Source organism: Triticum dicoccoides, chromosome 6A (genome assembly GCF_002162155.2).
Source record: "Triticum dicoccoides isolate Atlit2015 ecotype Zavitan chromosome 6A, WEW_v2.0, whole genome shotgun sequence".
In the NCBI taxonomy this organism is placed as follows: Eukaryota; Viridiplantae; Streptophyta; class Magnoliopsida; order Poales; family Poaceae; genus Triticum; species Triticum dicoccoides.
In genome coordinates, this window is record NC_041390.1 from 5392785 (window position 1) to 5409174 (window position 16390).

Here is a 16390-nt window from a genome sequence, read left to right on the forward strand (position 1 = left end):
GGAAAAATGGTCAAATTTGGAAAGGGACAATGAAACAAAAACATCCATGCAGGAAATATAGAAAACAGTACGTACCTAGTGCTTCATAAGGTTTTCTTATTCCTCCATAGTTAGCCCATGAGTCGTCCCGTCTGTCACTACACCACCTCCACCTGATGTGCCGGCTGTTTCAGAACTAGTGTTGGCCCAGTTTAAAAAACCTTTGTCAAGGTTTTGAGGATGCACTACACTGGCCTGACCAGCAGAAGCATCTGCACGCATTCCATGTTGTACTGGTGGTGCTAGGTTGGATAGCAATGACGCACTTACCATGCTTCCACTTGTTATAACTCCACCACGACCACCATTACCATTACCACAATTATTATCACTAGAATTACCGTGAGGATAACCATAAGATGTATTATTGCCATTACCATAATGCTGACCATAATCATTAGCACTGACAATACCATAATGATGATCATAACCATTTATGTCGCCAATGCCATTACCATGATAATAACCATGACCATAAGCAGCACCTGCGCCAAGATTAGTTGTTTGGTTCCAATTTCCAAGAACGCCATAGTCAACTTGTGATGCACCACCGCTGAGCCAGCTGGTTTGGTTAATATCTCTTGCTCCCTGGGATCTCATATGGATTCTGTAACTCCCCTCACATTCTTGAGATTCCGAATAGTTCTTGGAAGTACTATTAGAATGTGATGGCCTAGAGCTTGGCATGGTTGATAGCCCACCAGTACGGTGGTCGCTTCTGTATTTCTGAAATTTCAAATATTGTGAAAACATCAATAAATTGGTGCTTGGTTACAAGGGTACAATTTCTGATAATTTATGTCATGATCATATAAATTGGATCTGATAGTTGGTTTCAGATTGAAGAAACATCGACTAGGTAGTCTAAATCTTACCTGCAGATGGCTACTGACTTGAGCTGTAGTTACATATATGCCATCAATCTCCAAAAATTCTCTTATATTGTTGGGCGTGTCGTCTGTATTAGAAAAGAAACAAATATAACAAGTAGCCATAGCTTAGAAAGATAGAAAAATCACAAACACATGCTTTATTTATTTCAGGTCTATCATACTAAGTTCACCCTAAAAATTCCCTTGACTATCCATGCCAATTGTAAGAAGAAATCATCTAAATGATCAGAGCTAGGAAAATAATGCAAATAAAGCATGCAACGAGTATTACATATGTCAAGGGATCATAGTTTTAAATAGCATGCTATCTCGGGATATAACAACACTATAGCATTTGGTGGGGCACAATTTAGCACTATTTAGCTAATTTGTTGTTATAATAAAATTAAAATATTAAAATATGCAATTGCACATGGAAAACTAAAATACTAAAATTTCAGCAACATACAAGCGTTCATAGAATCACAATATCATTTTGTTTATAATGTGATATAGAGGTAAAAATGCATGTTATGTGTTATCGTATTTATCTATATTTGTCCAAAGACAGGCTTAAAATGATAAAGATATAGAATCAATGAATTTGTTATGCATTAATGGACTCGCAGATGATAAGTTATACATGGGGGAAAAGAAAAACTTTTCGGTTAAAAATGAATAAATCATGTCAAATATAACATAATTTAGGTTGCATATACAGAGGTAATTAAAGGATAAAAATGTTCTACATGAACTAGACTTATTTCGTATTTGAGTAAACTGATTTTGCCTACGTGTGTTTGTGATAGATATTCTGGAAATGTATAACTAATTAGCTATAATGTTTTTGGACACTCTCTCTCTCTCTCTCTCTCTCTCTCCTTACAATAGCGTAATCCTCTATAATTCTCTATCAAACATACACAAATGCAACTTTTTTGCTAACTCCATTGTGCCTCCACTACCCCCCTACGTGAACCAACATGCGATTTGTAGTGCTAAAATCAATGCATTGCAATATTGGGGATGGCACCTCTCAAATTCAAGTTGTCTGGCCGGTTGACGCCAGCTTGTCATATCATTTTAGATGGAGCCACTTATGTGTTTAGGCATGGTCTACAAGGACGAACACATAGGGTGACAAGATTGAAGAGATTGGTTGATTACCACCTTACTTATATTATAAAAACTGTTCGATCTTAAAGATGTATATATTTTTGGGTGAGATGGCATTCAACCATTCTAGTCTTGGTACTCCAGTATGGTATAAATTATGTGTTCACCGCTCATCGCCCAATATCTAGAAGTCGAAGAATAGATATGGAAATCTCGACTCCCATTTCAATGAAGAAAGTAGGATAAGTTGGGAAGTTTCCCAAGTTCACACATGGCAATTCATCTCCATTGTCTACCTAGGTGAGGAGTATGTAGAAACTTTTTATGAACAACTGAACTGGCATAGGCAACACGAGAGGCTTTTTGTGGCCCACATACCATCACATGATTTCCATAACCCATGGTTCAACGTAATGCCTCCTAAAGTACCTCATATGGGAACCTTCAGGGCCGTATCTGAGAATTTGGGGGCCCAGTGCAAAATCAAAGTTCAGGTCCGGTCACTAAGAAAAAATCGTTCGGGAAAGAAGTTTTTTTTAATTTACCATATACGCAACACAATTTTTCTAAGATCTATGTGGTGCAAAAAAATGTGTAAAATTATGAATTAATATCTACCAATATGTATTTTAGTTGCAACGACCAATCTTTGTGGAACTTTTTCCACAAAATCTTCAAGTTCATCTCCATTGAAGAATTTCAAGCACAATTCTGAAGTGCTACATTTTAAAAATAATTCCCCTCCTTTTCATTTTCTTAAAATGAAAGCACCAAAAATGACTGTGGTCCTTTGGTAGTTGAAGTGATATTGTACTAACAATTTAGAAAAAAAATCACATCAACAAGTAGTCCCATCAATGCTGCCATTGAGAAGTCCAAAGGCAAAGAGTGAAAAAGGCATGCGTCTCCCAGAAAGTAATCAAAGGAGAGAAGACCAAAAGACCTGTCCAGATTTATCAAGGAGTAAATACTCTCAATAGCTAGTGCGTTGTGTTCCGGAGTGAATTGGCTAATTTCTTCATGTACAGATGGCTGTAGTAAAAACTAATTTGGGGCCCCATTTTCTTGGGGGGGGGGGGGCTGTGCAGTTGCACATCCTGCACATGTGCCCCGTACGGGCTTCCGAACCTTCATGATTTGTCGAAACCAATGCATAGTTCTTGTTAGATGAATCTACTTGTGATATTAGATGTAGTTCGAAGGTGGAAGCATGGTTTCCATGAGATAGAGGACAAAATTCATAACAATTCTTGCACAATTCTAACCATTTGTGGATCTTGAAGAGGTATCTATTTTAGACGAGAATGTATTGAACTAATGGTGCGTCATGTTTCCACCCAATGGTAGAATTTTGAGTGTTTGTATCTAAACACTCTCTATGACAAACATGTAGGATAGACATTGGAGACCCTGCTCCCATTGCAATGAAGAAAGTATTATGTATAGGGTAGCTGCCACGGCTCACATCAAGGGTATCACACGAATTGTTGACTTGGGCAAGGATTGGCACTTCAATAAGTTCTAAAATGGCATGTAAACTAGAACATAAATGACTTCCCAATATAAGTGAACCATGATATGATATCCCGTGCTCATGCCTTTATCCGATGTAATGCTATTTGCCACCTCTCATGCACAAACTATTGGTACCATGCTGAAGCCAACAAGTTGAGTACTTTTAGGAAAACCTCCTCATGAGATTTGACATGTCCCAAATGTTGGAACATAGGGGTAAAATGATGGAAGGGAAAGATTTCATATCATTTATGTATACATTCTTATAAAACAGTAGATCTTAACAAGATATCCACTTCTTGTGAATGCTAGTATATTGTTGATAACTCATGGTACCACATACACATGGTATATAACTGAGCTTACTCTAACCAACACTTTCTGTGGAAAAGTTGGACGAAATATAATGAAGCCCCGATGGGCTTGTCAATGAACAAAGTGGTGCAAGCAAGGAAGCTGCCTTTGTTCACTCCAAGGTTGTCACTTGTATTGTCGATATAGGTGACGAAGAGGTCATAGATGGGCAAAGTTGATACCATTTTAATATCTATTCAAATATATTGTATGGTAAGAGGTGTATATTTTTATTTATATGTTATATCTATATTATTAGTACCGCATTGTACCACCCAAATATGGTAGGAAGTTCGTATTCGTTACATAGTGACTACCTCGGCAAGGTGGGGGCATATAGTAGAGGTTTGATAGATACTTGTCAATGAAGAAAGCTAGGATAATCAAGTTAGGTACCCAAAGAATACCCCAAGTGTGTCATTGCAATTGTCGTTGTAGGTCGTAGACACTTTCATAAGTTACCAATGTAGTGTAGCCTAGGTAACATTAGTGGCTTCACTATATTTTAAGACCATTGGATTGAATACTCGGATATTTTAGTCTTTTATTTGATTTAACTTGCTCATTGTCTCCCATGTGCGAACCTCCTTGTCGAAGCTAGTGACTTGAATGTTTTAATAGAAGCAAATTATCTATTTATTCATGGTTTGACCATGGGAATGTAGATGAAGTGTGATAGACAGAGAAATTTGGTAGCAAATCTTCTGCTATTCCAACTGATGGTGAAGTTGTAATAAATGTATATTATTAGTTTTGAATGTAGTCGGTAGTAGTACAATGGAAGTGCATTCACCTGACAAAATTTTCCATGAGAAAGGCACATGGTAGAGATTGGATTATTAAATTCCGTTGCAATGAACATACTAGTACAAGACTAGGATGTTGTGTAGGTTTTCCTCGAGGAGATCAAGACAATATTGACTTAGGCGAGTATAGTATCACAGGAACTTGTAGAAGCTACGGAACATGAGTAATTAACCATCACACCCTAGTAATATCTCGAGATATATGAGCTTAAACTTTTATGATATAATGTACTACAAGATTTCCTCGATGTACTGACACATGTTGACTATCAGGCATGAACCATTTGGGGCCATGCTGATTATAACACATCGAATACTTTTGGAGGAAGCTACTTGTGTTGGTAGAATGGGTCTCCCAGTGTGGATATATGGGCAACTAGATTAAGGTTCAAAGTTCATATATAACGGTAGTGTACTCCAACTGAAGGTGTGTCCTTAAGATATATCTATTTTAGGTGAGAATGTACTATACTTCTGGTACCTTATCATACCATCCAAAGTATGGTCAAAAATTATGTGTGTTTTCAAATGATGGGTCCATGCTGAATAAAATATATTGAATTCTTTGAAACTAAATTATTTGTATAGAAATGATCTAAAAGTCGAATCACATGGGCTACAACACTTTCGGAAGAGTATTCGTAACAATGGTACATCTATGAATCCAAGAGAAATCTTGAAGCGATATCTAATTTAGGTATTGAAAGATGGTACCTCGTGGCACCACCGAAAGGTGGTAAGAAAACTCAGTTAACTGTTAACAAACTAATAGTTGCCAACAAAAGTAGAGAGTCAAACACAACACGTCTGCCACTATATAGAGTTTCCCATGTATCTTCATATACTCCTTATGTGTGTGAGCCAAACTCAACCGTACCACCTTAGAATTAATAACCACCTTTGAGGTGTGCTCATGGAGCTAGACCTTCCCACTCTTGCCAAGGCTCCACCATGGCATGGTTCATTGCTGCTCACACATGAACTTGTGCTACTCATGATACTAATGGGCATGGGTCCAAGTGGAAGGAACACCAACCCCAAGCATTGACATCGGTCTTCGTGCTCACTGATATAGTAATATTGGGGTCTTCATGTTCAAATTTATTGTTCCTATATTGCCTTCAAGAACATATTTTTGTTGTTGTGCGATCTTAAGACTATCCAATGGTGATATTCATTGTATTGTGATGAGTTTCTTGTTCTCGGTATGGTCTCTTGCATCATCTTTGATCTTCGATCTTCGATGATACATGTGAAACACCTCCCTACACTGCATGTGATTGTTCTTGTGGTGGTGGCTGCCATGTCCATCGTCTAGGCAATCCTTTATCATGTACAACCTCAGCCCTCCTTAATTAGACATTTGTAAAGTTGTAACATTTGCATGCTTTTATTATGAGATTTTTTTACCATACCCCGTACTAGTAGGGAACTGAATGGTACACATATAATTCCATCGTTGATTTATTAGGGAGTTGTAATAAGTGTATATTACTTGTTCCGCATGTACTAGATTAATAGTATAGTGGAAGTGCATTCACCCCAAAAAGTTTTCCATGGCAAGGTCAAATGATAGAGACTGGATTATTAAATTCCATTGCAATGAAGAAAGTAGCACAAGACTAGGATATTGCATAGGCTTGCCCTAAGGAGATCAGGCCAATATTGACTTAGGCGAGTACAAGGTCATAGGAACATTTAGAAGCTGTGGAACATGAGTAATTAACCATCACCCCCACAAAAAAAGCGAGTAATTAACCATCACCCGCACTAGTAATATCTTGAGATATACGAACTTAAATATTTACGACATAATGTAGTACATGTTTTCCTTGACGTACTAACAAATGTTGACTCTCATGTACGAACCATTTGGGGTCATGCTTATTGTATCACATGGAATACTTTTAGAGGAAGCTATTTGTGTTGGTACAATAGGTCCCCGAGCATGGATATATGGGCAACTGCGTTAAGGGTAAAAGTTCATATACAGTAATAGTGTACTCCATCAGAAGGTGTATCCTTAAGAGGTATCTATTTTAGGTGAGAATGTACTATACTTCTAGTACCCTATTGTACCATCCAAAATATGGTAGAAAATTGTGTTTGTTTTGAAATGATGGGTCCATGATGAATCAAATGTATTGAATCCTTTGAAACTAAATTATGTGTATATAGAAATGGTTTAAAAGTGGAATCATATGGGCTGCAAGACTTTGGGAGAAGTATTCAGAAAAATGGTACATCTATGAATCGAAGATGGGTCTTAAAGAGATATCTGCTTTAGGTATTGGAAGCTGGTACGTCATGGCACCACCCAAAGGTGGTAATAAAAATCATGTTAGCTGTTAACAACTAATAGTCTCCCAAGAAAAGTATAGAAAGTTAAACTCAAAACGCCTGCCACTATATAAAATTTCGAATGTCCCTTCATATACTCCTTATGTGTGTGTGCCAAACTCAATGGAACCACCATAGAATCAATAACCTCCTTTGAGGTGTGCTCATGGAGCTACACCTTCCCACTCATGCCCAGGTTCCACTATGGCATGGTTCTTTGTTGCTCACACATGAGCTTGTTCTACCCGTGATACTAATGGTATGGTTCCCAAACATTGACATTGGTCTTTGTGCTCGTTGTTGTAGTAATATTGTGGGGCAGTACCACAGGGTGTCGTCATTTTCAAATTTCTTGCTCCTAATTTGTCTTTAAGAACATCTTTTTGTTGTTGTGCAAGCTCAAGTCTATACGACGGCAATATTCCTTCCATTGTACTGAGTTTCATGTTCTAGGTGTGGGCTCTTGCTTCATTTTTTATCTTTGATATTCCTTGCATGTGAAATAACTCCCTTCACTACATGTGATTGTTCTTGTGGTGATGGTTGCCATGTTCACCATCTAGGTAGTGTTTTGCCATGTACAACCTCCACCCTCCTTAACTTTATCAATTTGTAAAGTTATAACATCTACATGCTTTTATTATGAGTCTTTTTACCATCCCCCTACCGCTAGGGGAATAGAGCGGTACACATCTAATCTCACCATTGATTTATTAGGAAAATCTAGAACTTTCCTATTTTTCATAGCAAACAAATTTCTTCTTTTGGAAAGGCCTAATGAGAAATTTCAGCCCATAATGTACATACACGGAAAAAACCTCAATCTCCTCTTTTCATCATCCTTGTGCTAGTTTTCTCTATCCATCTAGCTCCCACCCTGCTCACCTAGTCGCCATTCCCACCGCGGTGTCGCACGTCTGCGATCCCGTTGACGCCATAGGCTGGCACAACCATGACCTCACGACCATGTTGCACGTTCATGACCTTGTTATCTGTTAAGGGTTCAATTATCTAAGCTCCAGTTGTATTATTGCAACGTAGATAATGTGTGGCATTCAAAATTTTCTCCTGGTGACAGCTACCACAACTACCAAGCCATCAATGAATTTCAAGCCTTCATTAATATACAACTAAAATTTTGGATGTGAATTGAGCATAGCCAATCTACAAAGGGGAACAGTAAAATTTCTAATGTACAAATTCTCCAACAATTCGATCTTATGCTTAGTAACAAGTAAATGGATGAATCCAGCTCATGATCCTAGACATCATCAGTGAGCTTGTCACTTGTTATGTTGATGCATGTGTAGCAGGTCCTTGGTAGCAGCCATGTAGCACCTCCACTGAAATCAGCACACAAGAGGCCATTGGTAACCCGAAGTGAGTTGGCCTCCAAGAGTGGTGATGGCACTGTGAACCACGTCATGGCGGTCATGACTCCCTTAGCACATGTCGCCTACATCATGCCCATGTGTCATTGCGGGGATGAGATACTTTCTATGTAGCTTCCTCCTTGATGACGAAAAGTTTCTCATCTACGAAAATGAGGTAGCCCGTTACCAAAAATGAAGAAGTAGAATTGGTGTGTCACCTTGATTAGTTAGCAGGCCAAAAACTTGATCTTCCCAAACTGCCCTCAAATCACATATATTGCTTGCAACGAACAAGTAACGCACCCTCTCCTTGTAACCCAATTCCACAAATATACATCACATTTGGCAGTTTGATCTCCACGATTGGATGGCATATTCATTACAGGGTACCATGAGCATTGTACTGTAAGGTCACAACCTATGTATCTTGACTAGTGACCTCGTAAAAGAGATGTCAAGGGTGTAGTGTTGTAATGCTTTGAAGTAATGTATTCAGATTGAAATCCTTTCTCCATGGTGATCTTCTTGAAAAAACTAGACTCTTGTGGCTTGCAAGAAGAGATGACTAACACATAGACATGCCTTATTTGAGAATTAGAGTAGTTCGTATAAATAATTGAACTTCTAATCAAATAGAAGATATTCAATAAGAGTTTTATTTGAAAGGTCGTGAGGGGGAAAGCCGAAATGAACATTTTCATTAGTCGTAATCATGGCAGAACATCAGAGCTATAGGGTTTTAGGATGCTGACAAGCGAGCAGGTGCCAGGGCAATGAACGGTGCACTAGGGCAAGGAAGCGAAGCACTGCACCCAAAATTCTTAGATCATACGCAAGCATCACCACAGACACAACAGGACATCGGTGGCGATGTTGCACACAACAATAGAGAGGGGAGCAAGCTAGTCGCGGAACACCTTGGCGTTTCGGCTCACCCAAATATTCTAGAGGATTGCGAGGCAGACTATGGAGTATACGACAGGGTGATCCGAGAGGTCAAGGGTGCTGACGAGGCGCACTACCTCCACTGTGGTGGCAATAGGGATGGCCAGCGACCAATGGGTATGAATGCATGCCTTGAGCAGGTGCTTCAGGGTTTCTTCACCACTTCAAAAGACATATGTTGCATTGGAAATGATTTTGCCATGGTGGAGATGAGAAGTCGCTGATAATGGAAAAACCAACGGAAGAATTTACATTTCTAGGGGCGTACCTGTGCTTAACTGATACACATCATGTGCTGTGAATGGGGCACTGGAGGGGCATATGACGCGGCGGTCCGACACCCTAGGCGAGAGTGACATCTTCCCCAACTCGGCATGCAAGATGCCAAGCTTGGCGCGCATGGCTGCGGAAAAAATGGGCAGCAAGTGGTCTTCAATACACATGAGGATAGCCACAATGCATGCTTTTGGGGAATAGGGTGCAAGAAGTGAACAGGGAAACGAGCCTCCAAAGTATCCTCAGCACACCATAAGTCACTCTAGAAAGCCATGCGCTTCGCATCTCCAACTATATAGATAGTTTAGTCACGAGAACGTGGCAGCAACACCAGTAACGCATTACAGGTAGAAGTGTCCATGTGATTGGATTCGCCTAGATCACGTGAGTCCAACCACCTATAGTGCTCCCTGAACCATACATGCCACATCATGGAACGTGAGGCATGAATGAGGGCGAGGAGTTTCATGAGAAGGCAGGCATTCTGTAGATGTAGGTCACACACGCCCAGCCTGCCATGCTGGCAAGGGTCGTGGATTTCCGTCGAGATGACATTGCACTTGGCACAAGGTACACTAGTGTCATTTTACTAGAACATGGACTGGTATCACTTCACGAAGGTGGCAAGCACGCCCTTGACAAGCTACATCGACTGCATGATGTAGGTGGGTAGGGTGGTGAGGATGGCGTCGACAAGATTACCCTTGTCAACCAAGGAGAGCGGTGTGCCATACAACCAAGTGAGCCATTTGTCTACACGGACACTGAGATGGCTAAGGTCGATGATGCGGAGCTTGAGGGAAGTGGGCGGAAGACCAAGTCTATTGCAGGAAGCTAGAAACCGGACAACCAAAGACAAAAAGCTAGTTGTTCGGAAATTTCCGATGCAGCGTTGAGAGGAACGAACATGCAATTATCAAAGTTGAGGGTGAGGCCAGTGATTTCCGTGAAGATGTATTTCACATATTGCAACACTGGGCATGCCACCAAATGGGACGAGGGGGTGGAGGTGGCCGTTGTTGGCACCAATGGTGAGAAAGAGGCACTTGAGAACATACACAACTAGGATGAAGAGGTAGGGGACACGTGATCCCTTGATGAATACCTTTTCAGTAGGCGATCCAATTGCCCGGGACACCATTTGAGGACGACTGTGGACCGGCTCAATCTGTTGAGGTCCTAAACCCACCATCGCCAGCAGGAAGGGTGACCAGGTGCCACCCAGGAAATGGAACTGAGCACTTTTTTGAAGTGAATCTTGAGCACCACTTCCAGCACACCATGCTTCTGGAAGTATTGGGCGATCTCTGCTGTGAGGATGAAATTTTCAAACATTCCACGTCTACCCAGAAAGCATGTTTGCTTAAAATGCACAAGGAAAGAGATGAGAGGCTCCCGGTGAGACATCATGACTCACGGCGACGTCTTCAAGGGCGGCATTGAAACAAAATGTGACAGAAATTTTCCAGAGAGGTGGGAGCATCCACCTTGCGTAGGAGGGCAATGAAGGATATGTTGATGCCGGATAATAAGCCTCATGATTGTGGAACCATTTTGCGAGGGTGATAACATCGGGGACAAAGAACCCCTATGCATGCTTGAGAAAAATTGAACCAAACACGTAAGGCCTCGCGTAGTCATAGGCCGGCCTTGAGCTTGGAGGCAGAGAGCAGATACATGAGCAATGCCGCCAGGAAGGCATCAAAGAGAGTGTCTGCCATGAAGAGCAGGGGGGTTATGAAGGGTGCATGTCATGTCATGATGGGCGCGGTGCTTGACTCCATTACGATCGAGGAAGGCAGTCTGATTTTTGTGGAATAAAGCTGACACATGGGCATTAAGAAGTTTGATTTCTCATCCCCAAACTTGCAAAAATAGATCTTGCTCCTCTACCACCAAAAATCCACAAAGCGGTGTTCATGGAGGGCAAGGGAGTGTTGCACGAGGGAGAGCGCAAGAGCAACTTAGGGTCAGAGAGAGCATGTCTCTCCTCCAGGCGGTCAAGTAAAAGGGCCTTGATGTGTCAGTTCTTCACGATGACATCGAGGTAAGAAAATTGGTCCGCTGCAGGTCATGGACTCTGCCAAAGTGGCTGTAGTGGCAGCAGAGACAACCACGTTGAAACACAAGGTACCCAGCTTATTATTCACTGAACCTGAAGATGGTAGCACATGGAACCACCATAGTAGTGGTGGGGATCATAGGGATGTGGCCGAAGGCAAGGGGCGGAATGGAGGTGATGGCAGAGTTTGGCTTGATCGAGCACCAATCGTTGTTTACAAGGAACATATCCATCTTCACGAGTAGGGGGCGGGGGGCTACTGATTTCACCAAGTTTTGAGGCAGACGAACAAAGGTAGCTTGACTAGAGCAGTGGTGTTGATCTAATCATTGAAGTGAGGGCGTCGGTGGCCATTGAAGTTGTCATTTTTCTGCACTATAGGGTCGCAGACGAAGTTAAAATTGCCCACCAGGGCCCACGGGTTGCCGATGGCGTTGACCATAGCGGCAATATTCTCCAAAACACTTATCTCTCCAAAATTGGTGTGAGGTAAATCAGTGTGAGGTAAGCCAATCTAGAATTTCGGTGCACTGATACGCAACGGGAGGTTGCGGTGATCAAAGAAGGGGGGGAGCCAAAGCATGGCCAGGACGTCAAAACCAGATGGGCCAACGAGGGAGAGAAGATGCTCCTGGACGAACCCCTGGAAGGGAGGTACCGACTGGGCCATTAAGCATAGGTTGGTGGTCAAACAATCGGACATGGACAACCAAGGAGGACAGGAATGGGCGGTGAAGCCAAAGCGAGTGGATTAGGGATGTGGCAAGGGCCCCGGGAGCAAGGGAAGCGCTGAGAGAGAGCACATGCGGCCCAAGGGGGGGGGGGGTGGAGGGGGAGGGCCGACAGGAAAGGGACGACGAGGTGTTACAACCCAAGTCGAGAGAACTACCTAACAGAGCCATCATCTCCTCCAATGAAACATATCTCATCGATTCAGTATGAGTTACCATGCTGCGACTACTAATGAAATAATTATGGTCATCCAACCAAGCTTGAATATATCCAAGCCTACAATCCCATACTACTCATATGGATCACCACGGCCTGGCCCATAGGTATGCGGACTATGCGGCCCGCATAGGGCCCATAATTTTTGGGCCCCCAAAATTATTATACATGCCTAGTATTTCTCAAAAGAAAAAATTGTTTCAGAGCACTAGCCACTAGGCCTCACATGGCGCTGACCGCTAGCGCTCCGCGTGAGTCGAGGCATGGATCCAGGCTGCTGCTCGATCATTCACGATTGGAAAGACGGAAATGGGATGTGGGTCCCTAAAAAAGAAACGGGATCGTGGACTCGATCGATTGCAAAAGCCAAAAGGCAAAACCGCAAAAGCAGTCACGATGGCGTTGTTAGGGCATCTTCAGCCGCGCCTCCAACAAGCCCTCCCCAGACGATTTTGCCGCGCCGGCGTTAAAAAAAGGCCCCAGTCGCGCCCCCAGAAACTCGTTTTTCGCCGACTCGGGTCAAAACTGGTGCCGGCGGACCCAGGCCGAACCCGGCGCCCTAGAGGCGCTTGGGGAGCCGGCACAAGCGAAAAAGGCGCGTGGGCCCGCCCTGGAGGCGACCCGAGGGCCTTTTCTCGCCGTTTCTTGACGCTTTTCCCTCGCATCTCTCCCGCTCGCTCGTCTTTCTCCCGCCATTCTCCCTCTTTCTCCCGCCAAACCCCCTCCCGCTCGCCTTCCAGTCGCCGCCATGCCGCCGAGGAAGTACGCCATGCCGCGCGCGGTGGCAAACGCGACTAGCGCCGTGGTCCAGCCGAAGCAGAGGAAGCCGAGGGCGCCGCCATCGAAGCCACCGGGCCTGTCGAACGCCGAGTGGAGGGTGGAAGTTCAGCGGCGCGAAGCAGTCACCGCCGACAACGCTGACGACCCCGACGACGCCCACGACCACACGGACGCCAAGCCCGAACGACGCCTCTACGTCGCCGCCCAGCAGTGCCGAAGCCGCGCCGACACAACCCAGCACCGAAGCAGCTCCTACACCGCCGAGCCCGCGCACGCCGACTTCGCCAACGCCTGGAGCCGACCCCGCCGAGTGAATCATTGCGCACGCGAACTTGCGGCGGCGGCACTCTGTTTTTTGTAACGCCAGACTACGTCCGATCGCCGGATTTGCGGCGTCTTTTGAGAGCGGGAACGACCAAGTTTAAATTTCCTGCATCCTCGGGCCGGCGCGTGGGGGCGTGACTGGGCGCTAGGTCGCCCCCTGGGGCCGAACTAGCGCCGGCACACTCCCAGGCCGCTCTATTTAGACGCCTTGGGGGCCGAACGGCTAGAGATGCCCTTATAGCCTGCGTACAGGAAATGGGATCGCCGCCTTCGTCTCGTCGGATGGATCGGCAAGAAATTCAGGCCGCTGCGCTGTTGACTTTCTGCATGCAACTTCCAGAATCATCACCTCGTCGGATCGACCAGCGACCGACTCCAGGTGCTTCATGCTTTCATCCTTCGGGTGCTTCACAACTTCAAAACAGATAGTCTGCTGCTAGCGAGATATATATATACACTCTAGTTGCTCCTTAGTTTGTTTTTTCTAGTAAGATAGGGCCCTTTTTTTGGTTTCGCATAGGGCCCCTTAGTTTCGCATAGGGCCCCGAAATTTGCCGGTCCGGCCCTGTGCATCACATACATAGAAGCTGTCTTTTTTATATACAGCTTGCTCAAAAGAGAGCACTCTCAATAACGAGCTACTGGTGATTATCACCGGTCCCTACCCCGAGAGAGACCACTCAATAGAGTTAACAGATCGTAGAAAAGAGTTGACACGCATGTCTATCTAGTATTACATTAAAACAAAGGTGCAGATGCTTGCATATGCAGCTTATAGTACTACTAAAACATATAGTGAGCACTCATTAAAAATAGACTATGTAGCATGCTCCATTTATTAATAACAAAACAGCTAAGCATGGAGAAATAAAAAAGGTCCACAGGTAGGTATCATGTATTTGACCATGCATGCATTTCGTATGTATCTCACGCACCTCCTGTTGTCTTTAGCTGGGTGACCGCATTGACGAACAATTCGTGCATCTCTGCAGTCCACTCGAGCTTTTTCTTCTTTGTGGTCCCTAGCTGCAGTCCGCCCTCGGAGGCCCCCTTGCCCTTGTTGGAATCGTTCACTCCTTGCCCTCTCTTCCTCTGCGAGTCATCCAGATGAACGCCCAGACTGTGGTGAGGGTTAGCGTTTGCCGTGGCAGCGGCGGCGGCATTGAGCCTCCATCGCACAACGTGCTGCCAGAGGAAGTATATCTGCGTGTCGCGTAGGGGCTTCTCCAGCAAGTAGCAAGCGCCCCCCTGATTTCCCCTTATTCTCGTCTCCATGCTCTCTTCGCCAGAGAACACTGCACAAAAGTGTGCCGGCACATCTATCAGATCTATACCTACAAACAAGGTAGAACATGGAGATATGTGTGACATGTTCGAGGGCTCACTGAGTACGACTGGGTAACGTTTCCCGAGACGCTTGAGGAGGCCCAAGCCGTCCATCCCTCGCCCCCGGGTCTGCACGACCGTCATGATGAAGTCGGTCCTGTTCGGGTTCTTCTCCACCTCCCTCACCGCATCTGCTGGTGACAGCTTGGCCGTCACTGCACGGATCGTGGTGGCCGTCGGTCAGGAAACGAAGACCAAACTGTGGCCAAGAGATGCAAGATGGACGGACCGGACGATGACGTACCTTCGTAGCCGCAGCGCCGAAGCATCTGCGTCAAGGAATGGAGGTAGATGGGGTCGTCGTCCACGGCAAGGACCTTCAACCCCTCCGTCTCCATCAATTCGTCGGTGGCCATGTCCTGGTCGCCGTTCGCCATTGCCGCCGCGTGCGCGTCAAACTCGTGCTCGTCAGCGCGGAGCGTGCTGTGGCCTAGAGAGTGAGGAGCGTTGTGAGAGTTCTGAGCAAGCTCTCGCCTAGAGAAGTAGAGAGTTCAGAGCGTGGTGAGAGACGAGGGTGTCCAATCAAGCAGACACGTGTACGCTCTACCACTCATCTGCATTGGTACCTGCCACTGCCAGCACGAAGAGACAAAACTTTACAGCAGCACCAGCATGAAGAGACAAAACCTTACAGCAGCACCATGAATACAAGCTAGCATGCACAGCCGTTACAGTCAAACACGTAAAGCATGCAACCAACGATCTGTATTAGTAATTATTATTACATAATTAAAACAAAAGCAAAAAAAGGCCAGGCGGTGCATCCACAAACACTAAAATATCTACACTATTAATTTTTTTGTATTAATCAGCCAAGATTTTTAAGAGATTCAAAACCTACATTAACCATGGTCTGGACACGTGCCTTGGGCATACCCCGTCATTTCTTCAAAAATGTGTTGCATCTCCAATGAAAATTGTTCCATGCCAGAGGAGAAGACCACATGGTCTCCTTTGAGCGGGAGAAGTCCGATGTGTGTGCTACAGGACCCATGTTTTGTGATCGAGATCACAGGAAGCATGTCCAGTCTTGCGGATGATAGATGTACCACTAGAGGCTAGAACCAGTGATGTGGGCACGAATTTTAAGCGTAAAGCACCCAACCGTCTGTACTACTAATATTCTTACATTATTAAAACAAAAGCAAAAGAAGCCACATGGCGCATCTACATATAGTAAAATATCTATATTATTAAATAATTGTATTAGTCAGCCAAGATTAAAAAGAAAGAAAATTCCTTGCTATACCCCCC

At 44.2% G+C, this 16390-nt stretch overlaps 1 protein-coding gene across 1 annotated transcript in view; it reads right to left on the reverse strand.

Moving 5' to 3' along the window:
• Window positions 1-15566, reverse strand: part of LOC119318875 (two-component response regulator ORR27-like) — a 17159-nt gene extending 1593 nt beyond the window's left edge. Inside the window, exons 1-5 of the mRNA XM_037593443.1 lie at window positions 15381-15566; window positions 15136-15291; window positions 14686-15045; window positions 915-997; window positions 76-765 (exon numbers count right to left, since the gene is read on the reverse strand). Of these exons, the coding sequence (XP_037449340.1) occupies window positions 97-765; window positions 915-997; window positions 14686-15045; window positions 15136-15291; window positions 15381-15513 (1401 nt within the window). The 5' untranslated portion in view covers window positions 15514-15566 and the 3' untranslated portion in view covers window positions 76-96. The remainder of the gene's footprint in view (window positions 1-75; window positions 766-914; window positions 998-14685; window positions 15046-15135; window positions 15292-15380) is intronic.
• Between the last annotated feature and the right edge of the window lie 824 nt (window positions 15567-16390).